The sequence below is a fragment of the Lissotriton helveticus genome, chromosome 11 (assembly GCF_964261635.1).
Source record: "Lissotriton helveticus chromosome 11, aLisHel1.1, whole genome shotgun sequence".
NCBI lineage: Eukaryota > Metazoa > Chordata > Amphibia > Caudata > Salamandridae > Lissotriton > Lissotriton helveticus.
The window spans coordinates 1,088,218,224-1,088,233,482 of NC_136072.1; the positions used below are offsets into that span (position 1 = coordinate 1,088,218,224).

At 47.4% G+C, this 15,259-nt stretch overlaps 1 protein-coding gene across 1 annotated transcript in view; it reads left to right on the forward strand.

Moving 5' to 3' along the window:
- Positions 1 to 292: 292 nt before the first annotated feature.
- Positions 293 to 15,259, forward strand: part of MLEC (malectin) — a 100,614-nt gene continuing 85,647 nt past the window's right edge. Inside the window, exon 1 of the mRNA XM_078667697.1 lies at positions 293 to 819. Coding sequence (XP_078523823.1) covers positions 639 to 819 — 181 coding nt within the window. The 5' untranslated portion in view covers positions 293 to 638. The remainder of the gene's footprint in view (positions 820 to 15,259) is intronic.

Sequence of the window (15,259 nt, forward strand, 5' to 3'; positions counted from 1 at the left end):
GATGAACGTCAGTCTTTAGAACGGGATAGCGTAGAAACGTAACCGCGTAGCCAAGTTACGTTTTGTAAAACGTAAAGAAAAGAGCGAGCCTATGACCCCGCCCCTCTTTCCATAGAGCTTCGATGGGGTTGCTCCTCTCAACATGTCTGCCGGTCGAACAGGGGCATTCATGTTAAAACTGCATTGCAGAGCAATGTGCACAGGAAGGAATAGAGATGTAGTGCGCATGCGCAATCTTTCTGACACTGTAACGAAAGCTTTCCCCGCCCTTTCCCGTGTGCCCGCGCCTATCACGTACTTCCGCATCCAACCGCCACTGCAACCCGAACCGACCTGTTCCACCAGTACATGCGAGGCCTCAACTAAGCTTGTTTAGGCCACGCCCTATCGACCAGTGTCCACACACTAATGGTCGTCGCGCCGGTAATACCACGCCCCCGGGCTGGTGGGGGCGTGAATTATTCATGAACTGGTGGCCGGGGAAAAATGTTATTGGCCATCGTTGGAAGTCGCCGGGTTAGGCTACACTACGGTGGCGAAACTGAGTGCCAGCGAAGAGTGAATGAGCCCTAAGGGAGAGATGCTGGAGCGCGGCATGGTGCCATCACGGGACCACTGAAAATCACCGAGCCTTGGACATGGCGCCATTTCAGGCCCCACTCCTTGGACTCTTCTTACTCCTTGGAGCCGGCTCGGGGACTGCAGGCTCCGGAGTGGCGGAGAAGGTGGTTTGGGCCATTAACGCCGGTGGGGAGTCACACGTGGACGTGCACGGGATCCACTTCAAGAAGGACCCGCTGGAGGGCCGAGTGGGGAGAGGTGAGGGGCAGAGTAAGGAAGTTTGTGATGAATGAGTAAGTAGGCGCTCATGGAAGGGGGCATGGACCAACTGTGTGCTTATAGGGTAGTACGTGAGCTGCAAAGACTGGGAGGGGGGCATGTTAGAATACGCGGAGGGTTAGGCATGAGTAAAAACTGTTAATGTGGCAGGAGGCAGGACCTTGAGAAGGAAAGGTGGCAGTTGTTGAGGTTGCATTAAGGAAGTACCAGCCGCTGAGAGGCAAGAGGGGGTGAAAAGAAGCAACGTGCTGGACGAGGAGTGATTGTGGGCGAGGTGTCAGCTGTCGAGTCGAGAAGAGTGCACGTTGCTGACATGAGGTCCCTGCAGGAGGGATGTCAGTTGCTGACAGATCATTAGAAGTGGGGGTGCCAGTTGCTGAGGCTAAGCCAAAGGAGGGCGGACTGTCAGGTGTTGAGCGGTGAAGGAACTTGTACCATTTGCTGAAGGGAGGGCCAGGAGGTGGAGGAGTGCCATTTTCAGTGGAGTGAGCGGTGGGAGAATGTGCCAGTTGCTGCAGGTGGGACATGGGGTTGGAGGGGGTCATTTGATTAAGAGTGAGCGGTGGAAGTGTGTCATTTGCAGAAGGGGGGTGCCGGTGTGGGTTATATTGCCATTTTCCACGAGTGAGCGGTGAGGAAAGTGTGCCAGTTGCTGAGAGCCGGATGGTGGTGGTATCAGTTGGTGAGGGAGGCGCTGTACCTGTTTGTGAGTAGTGGAGGTGGAGTGGCTGACAGCTGTTGAAAGCTGAAGAACTACAGGTTCCAGAGCGAGCAGTTGAGATGTTGATGATAAAAGAAGTTGAGTTTATTTATGGGGCCAGTTTGTTGTATACCATCAGTTTAAGTTTACAGCGGTTGATAAGCTGTCATTTATGGAGGGTTTAGTCTGCTGTTGTACAGTGCTTTGCTCTCCCTTGAGCCTGCACTCTAGATCTCTTCTTGCGTTCTACATTCTAGAGTGTTTTCCCTGCCTTCTTGGCAGTTGGAGCCCTGGTTGGACTTGGAGCTGACCTACTATCTCTGTGCTGCAATAAAGCTCACTTAAAAGCTTACCTGTACCTGTGAGTCTTAATTCTACTTTACAACATTTGGCGACTTGAGTTGGTGTGAGGTCCGACCACCGTCTCCTGTGTCCGCTGCAGCCTAAGCTCGTTTTCCAGAGAAGTAGTGCCTCAACTCCATCAAGAATCTACGCGTGTGATTCAGCGTTGGTGAAAAAGAGGAGCCCCCGTTTCTTCAACGACAGCGACTTCGTGGTGAAACATTTGTGGTATTTATGCCCATTTCCTACTCTCCACACAACGTTGACGTCATCTTTATCAACGTCTACTCTGCTGCAACACGTATCCTAGCAACGCGACATTCTCAAGCAGCGACGTCACCTGAACCAACTTCCTTTGTTGGTGAGTTACTAAGCAACGCTTTGTTTCTGAACACGTTCTTGAAGGGCGCATGAGCAATTGACTTGTAACGTCGGCGTCTGACACGTGACGCACGACGCCACGACGTTGTCGGCCATTTTGGAGGACATTACCGTTGCCTTAGTAACGCGCCGAAGTAACGCGCCGAAGTGCACAAGTCCTTCACGTTCAACGCGAAACCTGCAACCAGTACAAGTGCCTCCCAGCTCCGTTTTAACGCATATAACACTTCCTCACTCGTAAGGATTGGTGCAAACGAGCGTTTCTAAGCGCTTGAAACGAGTGTGACAAAGCAACAAGCAGACCTTCAGCTGCACTAACAGTAAGCGTTTGCTTTATACTCTTGTTTGCTCCACTGTTGGGTGTACCTTATTCTCTGTACCTACTGACATTTGCTAATAGTCATGTCACAATCAATCAATGTTGCCCTTCCTCCTCAATTTTTGTCAGAGCCAGGCAATCCTCCTATAGCATGGGAGGACTGGATAGTTATGTTCCATAACTATATTGAGGCTCTAGATGGAGAGGATTATTCGCCTAAACGAAAAAAAGCACTGTTGATGACCACGTTGGGTAAAGAGGGACAGCGTTTGTTCAGATACCTACCACAGGTACTACCTGCAGGTTCACAAGCCGATTTTGACGAATTTAAAGAGGCTGTCACAAGACTTGAAACTCGTTTTGGCAAGGAAGAGAATCTCATTCTCCAGAGATATAAATTTTATAAAAATAAGCAATTGGCTGAAGAAAGCATTGCCGAATTTGTAGCAAGACTGCGTGAATTATCTATTAAATGTAATTTTGGGCAGATGGCAGATGAGCTAATTAGAGACCAATTGGTTGTGCAAGCCAACAATAGGAAGGTGCAAGAACGTCTGTGGGCGGCTAAGAACCCAACATTGAAAGACGCAATAGAGCTGGCCAAAGTCGTAGAGGAAAGTGAAAAATGCATGAGAGAACTGCAAAAAAGTGGCTTAGAGTCCAAAGTGGCTACTTTACAACATCTGCCATTTCTTAGGCTAGAGTTGTTGAAAAGAGGGTTTCTATTGATGAGGCAAGGTTAGTCAAAAAGAGTGCTGTGACATGAGCATGTGAGTGAGAGTGACAGTAGAGCACAGTGGCTGAGAATGGTGCTTATTGGAGAGGCGTGTGTGGGGGGAGTGTTAAGGATTATGGGAAAAGAATATGCAAACTCGTCGCAAGATTTAAGTAAATTCAGTGCGGCTTAATACAAATTCAAGCTTATTTCAAAAATCCAGTTTCCTCATTTATCGTTCTTTAGCTCTGCTCGTATGGATTTATGGGAGCCAGTATAGTTACATTTGTTCCCTGGATATGTTTTTCGACTGACTTGTGCCGTTAAATGTAATTTCTGCAATCGCATATGGTTACTATTTTTTAGGATGTCTGTTTGAGCAGTTGTGTACAAATGTAAGCAGTCCACCGAACTCCAGACTGTTTTTAAAGGATGATTCGCCTTTAAATTGAGTAGTGCAATGCATCGTTTAGGTTTTAATGCTGCATTATCTATTTTTAGGAGTTGAACAAATCCAGTTGTACTTTAAAGGGCATGTCTTGCAGTCCTGCTGTTAGACTTTCGGTTTAAGTCGCATGCTTTCAAATTACAGAATAAGCAGGGGCTTGTGGTTTTCTTCGTTTGCAGATCTTACATTTTGGCTTCCTTCTGTGTTTTTTTTATTTACGTTTTGCCTTTAAAAAGTCTGGGGTTTGTTGTGAGATGATTGGGGGAGGCATTTTAAAAGCATAAGTTTGTGTTTTATTGTTTTGATGACTCGGAAAGTAATGGGCTTTATGACTAGGGCTCCCGGTTTTATGGTATTTCTTTTTTTAACATTTCCGTCTGTATTTATCCATATTTATTTTTTGGCCATTTTATCTTTATTTATCCATATTTATTTTGTGTTTTGCGTATAAATGAAGTAGTAAAACTGCACATTTCCATATTTATTTAACTGATAGGCGCGCTCTCATAATTTGATGTCTGTTGTATTTTACATATTTAAGCTGCCAAATATTATATAACAATACGGCCACTGGTAAATACTAGTATTATACCATAAATGTATGTTGACATATGCCGTCATTTAAAGAAATATCATCCTGTTTTTTAATTTTCCATGCTGTCCATCTCCTCAGCTGCTGGCCTATAATTCATGAGACAGCACAGAGACTCTCCTAAGAGAAACACAATTTTCTGTATTTATCCACTTTTAAAAATAAATGCAGCCAGAAAACACTTTTTTTCTGTCTGTATTTATCTGTAAAAACGGAAAACATGGAGCCTTATTTATGACCAAGCATTAATAATGCTTCATTTGGGAAGAAGAAAGCGTATCGCTGGGTAAACTAGAGGTAGGCATTTCGTCTTAAAAACGAGGTACTGTGTTGGGCAATGCTGACTCTAACTTCCTGTATGTCGCCGAGTAGTGAAAACCAACTACACTTGCTCAGTGTCTTAATCCAGCAATCTAGTCCATGCGCGTTCCGGTTGAACTTAGACCCTATTTTTTTCAGACGGTTAGCACAGCCTTCAAAGTTTTGCAGGCCGAGCAGTGCAGGGCCCAACGTATTAGTAAGTTACTAGCTTGACTGGGTGGCTCATGCAGCTGGTGGTTGAAGGAGCCAGCTTAATTTTTTGTGTATATGTATATATTTACGTGTGTGTGTGTGTATGTATGTATGTATGTATGTATGTATGTGTGTATTATATATATATATATATATATATATATATATATATATATATATTATATAATCGTTCAAGCTAAGCAATAGTTAAGAAATGTATTTGTGACCAAGGCCTTTCGTAGGCCGAAACGTTATGCTGTCGTTGCAGAATAAATCAACTAACAGAAAAATTTGTGTCTCTTGCTCCTTGGTGGTGCAGTGGCTGGAAATAGAGTCCGTTTTGCTGCTGGTTACTGGTGGAACTTGTGTTTATATATATATATATATATATATATATATATATATATATATATATATATATATATATATCGTTCAAGCTAAGCAATAGTTAAGACATGTATTTATTCTTTCTATACAAGTCCAATTTAAACTATTCAAACTTGAGAAATTGTAAACATATAGTTATAACTTAAATTTATAATTTACAACCCATCTTAAATTTACTATACTTCACACACCTCCATACACATTGTTCTTGCATCAATCACCACACTGCATTAACTATAACCCGCCCTTTCTCCATGCACTGTTTATATCCTTGCTTATTATATAACTTAGTGCATGTGAAATCATAGCAGGCAGAATAACTTATGACCTCGGAAATAACACCATTTCTCATAACACAGTGGGTGCTAGAGAAATCTGTTTGAAATCATAGTGTTGAGTGTCATTTATATGATTGTTGATAAGGACACTTGTAAAGCATAGTAAAAGTGTCAAACAGTGAAGTGTCTAGTGTTGTGGAGTAGTGTGTGTGTAGTAGAGTGAAGTGTTATATAGTGGCGTGTGTCGTATAGTGGAGTATCAGAGTGGCATGTCGTACAATTGAGGTTCGTACAGTGTAGTATTATGGAGTGTCATTGTGTACAATGGCATTGAATAGAGGAACGTGTTGTGGAGTGTAGGGACATACATTACATTATGGTGTTGTATAGTGGAATAAAGTGTGGTAGAGGGTTGTAGACTGCACTTTTATAGACTAGTGTTAGAGGAGCGGTGTACATTGGAGTGGCATAGTGACTTAAACTGTTGCAGTGTAGTCAAGTGGAGTGGTGTGTAACAAGCTGGCTTTCTATGCAGTGTCAAAACACAAAACTGGCCATAAGAAGGTTATAGACCTTCACGGGTTGACTCCCCAACTTAGAAACTAAAAACACAAAAGAACCCCATGGTCTACAAAGTGAAGAAGAGTGCTAACGGAGTGTCCCTTTTAAAGGGCGGTTTTCTTAAACACCCAAAGGTGGCATGCTTAATCATAGGGTAGCCTCCTCGTATTATGAACCTAGTCATAATGCAGGCTACAACCCCTCTTTGAGAGGGCGGACTCGGGATGTTTTCTTTGACAGAGAGAGGTATACTAAATACCTTAGGTGAGCTGAGTGTGATGAGGGGTGCAAAACAAAAATGGGTGTGAAGTAAAACTAGTTCCAGAGTACACAACAGACTTTATTAGGGCGTCCCTAGACCAGGATTAAAACCAGGCTATAACAGGAGGGTATTGAACCTGTCATAGACTTAAGAGTAGGTGAACATGTTTCAGCCTAGTACCCTCAGAGGTGTAGCAGCCTTCTCAGGACCTCATGTGCTACTACAAAATGCGTGAAACCAAATATAGCGTAAAGGAGAAGAAAATTGTCACTATACAAAATCAAAAGTTGTCTCTTTCAGGCAATACCTACCAGTGGACTCCTGATTTAGTGGATTACCACTCCAACCACATTTCCCTAAATACCCAAAATCTCACTGTTGCAAACTATTACCTGGACTTCCTGTGTGGTCAGCAGCAATGTAAATTATTGCTTACAAATTGTTAATGAAAAAAATTGTTCTCTACACGACCATGGCGAGAACATAAACCCATTTCTGGATCCTGTTTCCACCCCCCCATCATTCTGGATCATTGCTTCAACCTTATTTTGTACCACTCTGAAAAAGCCTTGAGAAATACCATAGCTGAGCTCTGCATGTCTACAACACCACTAACGCTGCCTTTATCTTTGGATCTAACCCGTGAGACAAAATTAATTGATCTGTTCCTTAATCATGTGTTGATTAAATGTAAGCTTATATAATGCCGTTAAAATTGGCATTAACACAAAATCAAAATAAAACAGTGCTCATTCAGTACATGTTAAGAAAGCAAGCACGTATTCCCAAACATGTGTTTTGTTTATGCTGCAATTCTGTTATTGTAACGCCTGTTACTTTAGTGTAATTCCATGTATGACACTTCTAACATGTTGGATGTAAGTTCATTAGATGACTCCCTCTAGCCATTGTATTAATGGTAGCAAAATATTGTGTGGCTCGCTAAAATGCATAGGGACCGTGTTTTCACGACTGTAGAACTACAGCCTTAAAGTCAGTCACTGGATCAGGGTTTGGTAAAGCGTGCTACTCATCCGTGAGGGCCTCAAGGTGCGAGGGTGGCGGGTCGGTGCAGCTCTGGATCTGTCGAAATGCCAGGTCTTGGGGCTCTTCCTGAAGGTGTGGAGAGTAGGGGAAGCATCTGATGTTGACTGGGAGCTCGTTCCAGGTCTTTGCTGCGACATAGGATAAGGCTCTTCCGCCTGCTCTGGTTCTGCAGAAGCGTAGGGTCACTGCCAGGGCGAGGTTGGCAGAGCGGAGGTTCCTTTTGGGTACATGGAAGGAGACTCTTGAAGGTTACTCTCTTCTTGACGGGGAGCCAGTGGATGTCTCTTAGGTGCTGGGTCATGGGCTCGCATCGTGGGGTTCCGAGAACGAGTCTGGCTTCTGGATGGTTTGGAGCTTGTGTAGCAGGGTTCTGTTGATTCCAGCGTAAAGGACGTTGCCGTAGTCCAGTCTGCTGGTTATGAGTGTGTGGGTGACGGTCTTTCTGCATTTAAGGGGGATCAGCTTAAAGATCTTGCAGAGGATGCAAATGGAGTTGAAGCAGGTGGAGGCAATGGCGTTGATCTGGCGGGTCATGCTGAGGGAGGAGTCTAGGATGATGCCGAGGTTACAGGCGTGGTCTGTTGGAGTGGGTGGGTTTCCGAGGGCGGAAGGCCAGCAGGTGTTGTCCCAGGTGGTGGAGGAGGGTCCAAGGACGAGGACCTCTGTCTTCTCAGAGTTGAGTTTCAGGCAGCTGTTGTTCATCCAGGCTGCAATGTCCTTAATTCCTTCCTGGAAGCAGAGTCTGGTGTCTTCAGGGTTCTTCATAAGGGAGAGGATGAGCTGGGTGTCTTCGGCATAGGATATATGCTGATCCCATGCTGTCTGACGGTGGCGGCGAGGGAGGCCATGTAGATGAGTGTGGAGCTGAGCGAGGATCCTTGGGGTACTCCGCAGCTAACCTCTGTGGGTCTGGAGAGGAAGGGTGGAAGTGTGATCCTTTGGGTTCTGCCGGAGAGAAAGGAGTGTATCCAGTCGAGAAGGGAAGGAGAGAAATGGGCCAGTAGTTTTTCAGGTCCGTCTGGTCGGCCGAGGGTTTCTTGAGGAGGGGCTTGACATGCTTCACAGTACTAAAGAGTGGGATAGGAAAGTGGGAATTGTCATTACAAAACAATAAGTTCTCCCTGCAAACCTCTCCACTGTGTCTCCTACAGCTCAGAGTAGTAGTGTGCCCAAGACTTCAGTCTTGTGCTCTGATTGAGAGCAACCACGAGCAAAGCTTCAGCTCTTCTCAGTTGTCTCTCTAACAGTGTTCTAAAGGGTCTCCTTAATGTCTGAATGATGTGTTTATTATGTTCTGGGCGCATGACTGTGGTATTGATGCCATTTTGAAGGCAGACCAACCCCAGTGCCACCTTTTGCAAATTTGGAGTTTCTCCTCGATCGGTACGGTGCAGCTTGCCTTTTTTATCAGCTTGTGTTTACGGGCTTCTGGAGCAAGGAGTCTAACTTCTGCCCAGTTTGGACTGGTCTTGGGGTCTGAACTTTCTTTCCAGGTGGAGCCCAAGAGAAAGCCACTTCTGCTAGGAGTCAGCCGTCAAGGGGACACGTATGTTTCACAATAGAAGGAGCTTACATTTTTCAAAAGGAAGAAGATGGCGGCCGTAGCCCAACCAACTTTCTTTGAGAAGGTAATATCTTAACACCCTCAAACTCTCTTGATCACATCACCCCTTAGCAATAACTGGTGCCTATCATTTTAGTTTGCAGATAATGGTTAGATCGAGGTCCTGAGCTCATCTATAAGAGGTGATCAATCCTTTAATCTGAGGCAAAACATTTTATTGGTGTGATGAAAATGCCTCGACAAAGACTTGACTGTGGAACTTAAAATCTGACCAAAGTTCTATTGTAAACGTCATTTCTATTTTTCTCTTTCAATTTTAAATTCTTGTACAGTTTCCAGATGTATATTTATCAAGATCAGCACTTTAGTGAAGTTTGGGATTAACAAGTTATTGTTCACAGACTAAATTAAATATAACGTGTGTGTGTGTGATAGTAATATGATACTATACCTCACCTGGGCACAAAATAGGCTGCTGTTTTGGTCTTGCCTGATGCAGATTTTAGTTGTCTGTTTTCGAAAGGATCTATTGTGAACCATACTAACACCAAGCGGGCTTAGACCCAGATCCTTTCTTACTATCAGCAATCTTATTCAATGGCTTCCCTTCATATACTTGTGTTTTTGCCATTTGCAGGAGTGTAGCTTCTTTACCGTACTTTTGATTGGAAGACTTGTATCCTTCAACTGCTCACAATTATGAAAGTAAAACATTTTTTGTTTTTCAACTCTATGGGAGTGCACACTTTTTCTTGTTGTGAGAAATTGGGTTGTTGGTTTAGAGGGGTGAAACCCTGCTCAAGCAACAGCCACAATCCTTCTCTGGGTTAACCCCAAAATGTCACTACAGTAACCTGTTAACCCTCTGGTAGATTGGCACAAAAGAAGTCCGGTGTAAATTGGAGGCAATGTGTAAATTATGTATGCAGCACAGCAACATTATTAAAGTAAAAACACAACGCAAGAAACTCCATACCAATTTCAAAATGTAACATACATTTAAATAAATTGACCCCAAAATGACAAAACCCAATCAGTAAAAACAGATATGCAATTTTAAACGTTTTAGGTTATAACAGCACCTAAAAGTACAGAGTGCTGCTCACGGTTATGTGGTCGGGTGAGCCCACGTGCAAGTCACAATTTTGGGCTGACCGTGATGGAGCGCTGGTCAGATAGCGAGACCAGGGTCGCCATGCTGAAAAAGTTACTTTCTCAAGTCCGGCGCAAAGAGCTCCATATATTGTAGAGAAGGCCGCAAGGAGCAGGGAGAGCGTCGCATATGGAAATCACTGTAGCAAGAAGATCTGTCTGGCATCGCGGGCGGTCGTTGCTGGAGAGTCGCATTGGCAGTCTCGTTGGATGGTGATGCTGTAGTGCAGATCTCGCATTGCTAGTCATCGCTGGCATCGCTTTAGTGAAGAGTCGGTTCGCTTTGGCAATTGGTGCAGGGGACAAGATCCTGTTGCTAACAGGCTAGTTCGCAGTCACAAACAGCCCAAAACTTCAGTGTTTCTCCTTTTCTTCAAGAAGGAGCTCAACTTATGCCACAACAGGGGTCCGTGAACAGGGAAGCACCTCTTGTGGATCAGGAGCTCACTCCAGTAGAGCTCAACCAGTCCAGTTGCAGTAGGTCAGCATGGCAGTCCGCATTGGCGCCTCCGAAGCTTGTGTCCCTGTAGCTCAGAACAGGACATCAGTCAGCTAATCCATGAAGTCACTTCAGTCTGTGACAAAGGTTTCTGGTCCAATCTTTCTTCTCAACAAGCAGGACAGGCCTCAAGCAGCAGGATGTCCTTCTTCTGTAGTATCCACAGGTCCAGTAGTGAAATGAATAGTGGGTCTTGTGAGCCCATTTTTAGGTCTCGCCTAGGCAGCGCATGTTCTGTCTCTGAAGACGTGCTGTATTTGGTGTATAGGCATTCAGCACGTCCATCACTTATGACTAAGAGCCCACAATCGTACATTCTCTTGTCTTGCACCAAGAATTTTGAACCCTCTTCCTCCCGAGATCAGATCTAATCCCTCTACTCCCTCATTCAAGAAACAAGTGTAATGGTTACTCATGAATGACCATCTACAGTAAGAGGCCTGAATGCCAGCTTCACTAACTTTTATTTCCTGTTGAGTCTTTTATACCTCTGTAAATACGTTTTTAGGGCTCGCCTGCTGATGCGCTTCTGCGCATCGCTGGCGAAGGTCTATTACGGCTTATCCAGTGTTTAACCACCACTGGCGATTCCACTGGCGATTCCTTCAAGTGCATGTGCTTTTTAGGTCATTGCGCAAGCGCAAGCCCTAAAATGCGCGTGCACAATGCCACCAGCCGCCTACCTGCCTGCCTCGCATTACCAGATCAAAGGCAGCCCAGCCCCCCTCCCACAAGCTTCTCAGCGTGTGCTCTGCCTCAGGCCGGCATTTCTCCTCCCCTCGGGCAAACAGATAGCCGCAATAACACCCTCCCTGCTCAGCTTTTTTCTCAATTTCTCCCCGTCTACACTTCCCATTAGGAGCCCTTCCTCCCCCCAGATAATCTATCTCCATAAGAGATAAGCAGCTCTTCCACCATCTCAAACCCGTATCTTATTAGTGCACGATATACAGCTCGGGTGTAGCTACATCTGAAGGGATTTAACACGAATACAAAGTGTTAACTGATCACCTGGGACGCTGCACGTCACATTCGATGTACTGAAGGCGACCAGTACTGCTATAAACAATTCCGTTTTCGACGTTGAAAGGATGAAATGCGAAGTCAGCCTGTCTGCATTGGGACTTCTGACATGGAATGCTTACGAGTGCTTGCAGTGAGGTCACAACAGTGGTTAAAAAAACTCACTCTAAAGCGTTGACATTTGGATCACTAATAAGCAGATGTTGCTTTTACGGTTTATTTTCGGCTTGCAATTTTACCATGGATGCTTGCTGTGCCCCTCAATTGGAAAACATTGAGCATTTTCTATCTAGATTTGAGTCTTTACATGAATCGGCTATTGTTTGTAATACATTTAATGGGAGCACGGGCAGGGAGGAGTGTGTTTTCAGTTTTACCAGTTTCGGACTGCTCTCTCGAATTTTCTTTTCTTGGTATTGTTTGCAGACCGGCGAAGCTGGCAGTGGAAATAGCGCATTATTCACTCAAACATGTCCTATGCATGGTGTAGAAATGTTCCCGCACTTTTAAATGTTAAGATAACTTATTCGTTTTTAAAACTCAACTACTTAGTTTGCCTAATTCATAGTTAGAAAGCGATACAATATTTGATGACTAGCGTTCGCATGTGAAAGTCATTTATTTTCCTTATGTCTGTTAGTTGGCTAGATTCAGGAATGCGCCCCCTTCGGCCCCCCTCCCCTTCTGCTGTGTCCATGAGCGGGGTATTAATTAACATTCTTATCATGGTTACGGCAGGCGGGGTGGGCTGTCTTTCCTAGAAGTGGGCGGGGCTTGGAGCTGCAGACTATGCTGAGGTAGAGCGCATACAGAATAGCCATCCCCTGGCCGCTCAGGAAAGCATGAGCAGCATAGCCGTGCAGGGCCATGTTTGATGGTATCGGGTTGCATTTTTACAGTAAAGTTCCTCTCGGTGCTGCTGCCTTTGATCATAGTTATTTTCAAATATCTGGGTCCACAGAGGTGTTTTTAAGTTAGTCGGTGAATAATTAAAAAACATTGTTGGAGGTCTGCCAGGCAGCTTACCTCGTCTGGTTTTCATATTGAAACCTAGAGCAGGGCATTATACTACCGCTGGCAAAGTGCTATATCGATTCAAAAGTAATATCTAGGGTATCAAAATCATGTCCCTATTGCTGAAAGGTAAATTGGGTGAGTTGAACAGAGTGCATAGTGTTGTTTCCATGTTCTCGGGGTCCAGAGCATTTGTTAGGATTGGCCTAGACAATCATTCTAGTCTTATAAAAAATGCATGCACACATAGAAAGGCTTTGACTCGGACCTCCTCATCAATTGGCATGTGTCGTCAGTAACATTTTTGCTTTCGCACCAATATACCAAGGCAGTGGCGCAGCCCACCTCTGGGTACCGATGCACCCACCACACAGCTCCACCGAGGCACCCACCACACAGCTCCACCGAGGCACCCACCACACAGCTCCACCGATGCACCCACCACACAGCTCCACCGAGGCACCCACCACACAGCTCCACAGATGCACCCACCACACAGCTCCACAGATGCACCCACCACACAGCTCCACAGATGCACCCACCACACAGCTCCACAGATGCACCCACCACACAGCTCCACAGATGCACCCACCACACAGCTCCACAGATGCACCCACCACACAGCTCCACAGATGCACCCACCACACAGCTCCACAGATGCACCCACCACACAGCTCCACAGATGCACCCACCACACAGCTCCACAGATGCACCCACCACACAGCTCCACAGATGCACCCACCACACAGCTCCACAGATGCACCCACCACACAGCTCCACAGATGCACCCACCACACAGCTCCACAGATGCACCCACCACACAGCTCCACAGATGCACCCACCACACAGCTCCACAGATGCACCCACCACACAGCTCCACAGAAGCACCCACCACACAGCTCCACAGATGCACCCACCACACAGCTCCACAGATGCACCCACCACACAGCTCCACAGATGCACCCACCACACAGCTCCACAGAAGCACCCACCACACAGCTCCACAGAAGCACCCACCACACAGCTCCACCGATGCACCCACCACACAGCTCCGCCGAGGCACCCACCACACAGCTCCGCCGAGACACCCACCACACAGCTCCGCCGAGGCACCCACCACACAGCTCCACCGATGCACCAACTAAGCTCCACCGATGCACCCACCACACAGCTCCACCAATGCACCCACCACACAGCTCCACCAATGCACCCACTAAGCTCCACCGATGCACCCACCACACAGCTCCACTGATGCACCCACCACACAGCTCCACTGATGCACCCACCACACAGCTCCACCGATGCACCCACCACACAGCTCCACCTACACAGCTCCACCGATGCACCCACCACACAGCTCCACCGAGGCACCCACCACACAGCTCCACAGATGCACCCACCACACAGCTCCACAGATGCACCCACCACACAGCTCCACAGATGCACCCACCACGCAGCTCCACAGATGCACCCACCACGCAGCTCCACAGATGCACCCACCACACAGCTCCACAGATGCACCCACCACGCAGCTCCACAGATGCACCCACCACGCAGCTCCACAGATGCACCCACCACGCAGCTCCACAGATGCACCCACCACGCAGCTCCACAGATGCACCCACCACGCAGCTCCGCCGAGGCACCCACCACACAGCTCCGCCGAGGCACCCACCACACAGCTCCGCCGAGGCACCCACCACACAGCTCCGCCGAGGCACCCACCACACAGCTCCGCCGAGGCACCCACCACACAGCTCCACCGATGCACCCACCACACAGCTCCACCGATGCACCAACTAAGCTCCACCGATGCACCCACCACACAGCTCCACCGATGCACCCACTAAGCTCCACCGATGCACCCACCACACAGCTCCACTGATGCACCACCACCCAGCTCCACTGATGCACCCACCACACAGCTCCACCGAGGCACCCACCACACAGCTCCACCGAGGCACCCACCACACAGCTCCACCGAGGCACCCACCACACAGCTCCACCGATGCACCCACCACACAGCTCCACCGATGCACCCACCACACAGCTCCACCGATGCACCCACCACACAGCTCCACAGATGCACCCACCACACAGCTCCACAGATGCACCCACCACACAGCTCCACAGATGCACCCACCACACAGCTCCACAGAAGCACCCACCACACAGCTCCGCCGATGCACCCACCACACAGCTCCGCCGAGGCACCCACCACACAGCTCCGCCGAGGCACCCACCACACAGCTCCGCCGATGCACCCACCACACAGCTCCACCGATGCACCAACTAAGCTCCACCGATGCACCCACCACACAGCTCCACCAATGCTCCCACTAAGCTCCACCGATGCACCCACCACACAGCTCCACTGATGCACCACCACCCAGCTCCACCGATGCACCCACCACACAGCTCCACCGAGGCACCCACCACACAGCTCCACCGATGCACCCACCACACAGCTCCACCGATGCACCAACTAAGCTCCACCGATGCACCCACCACACAGCTCCACCGATGCACCCACTAAGCTCCACCGATGCACCCACCACACAGCTCCACAGATGCACCCACCACACAGCTCCGCCGATGCACCCACCACACAGCTCCACCGAT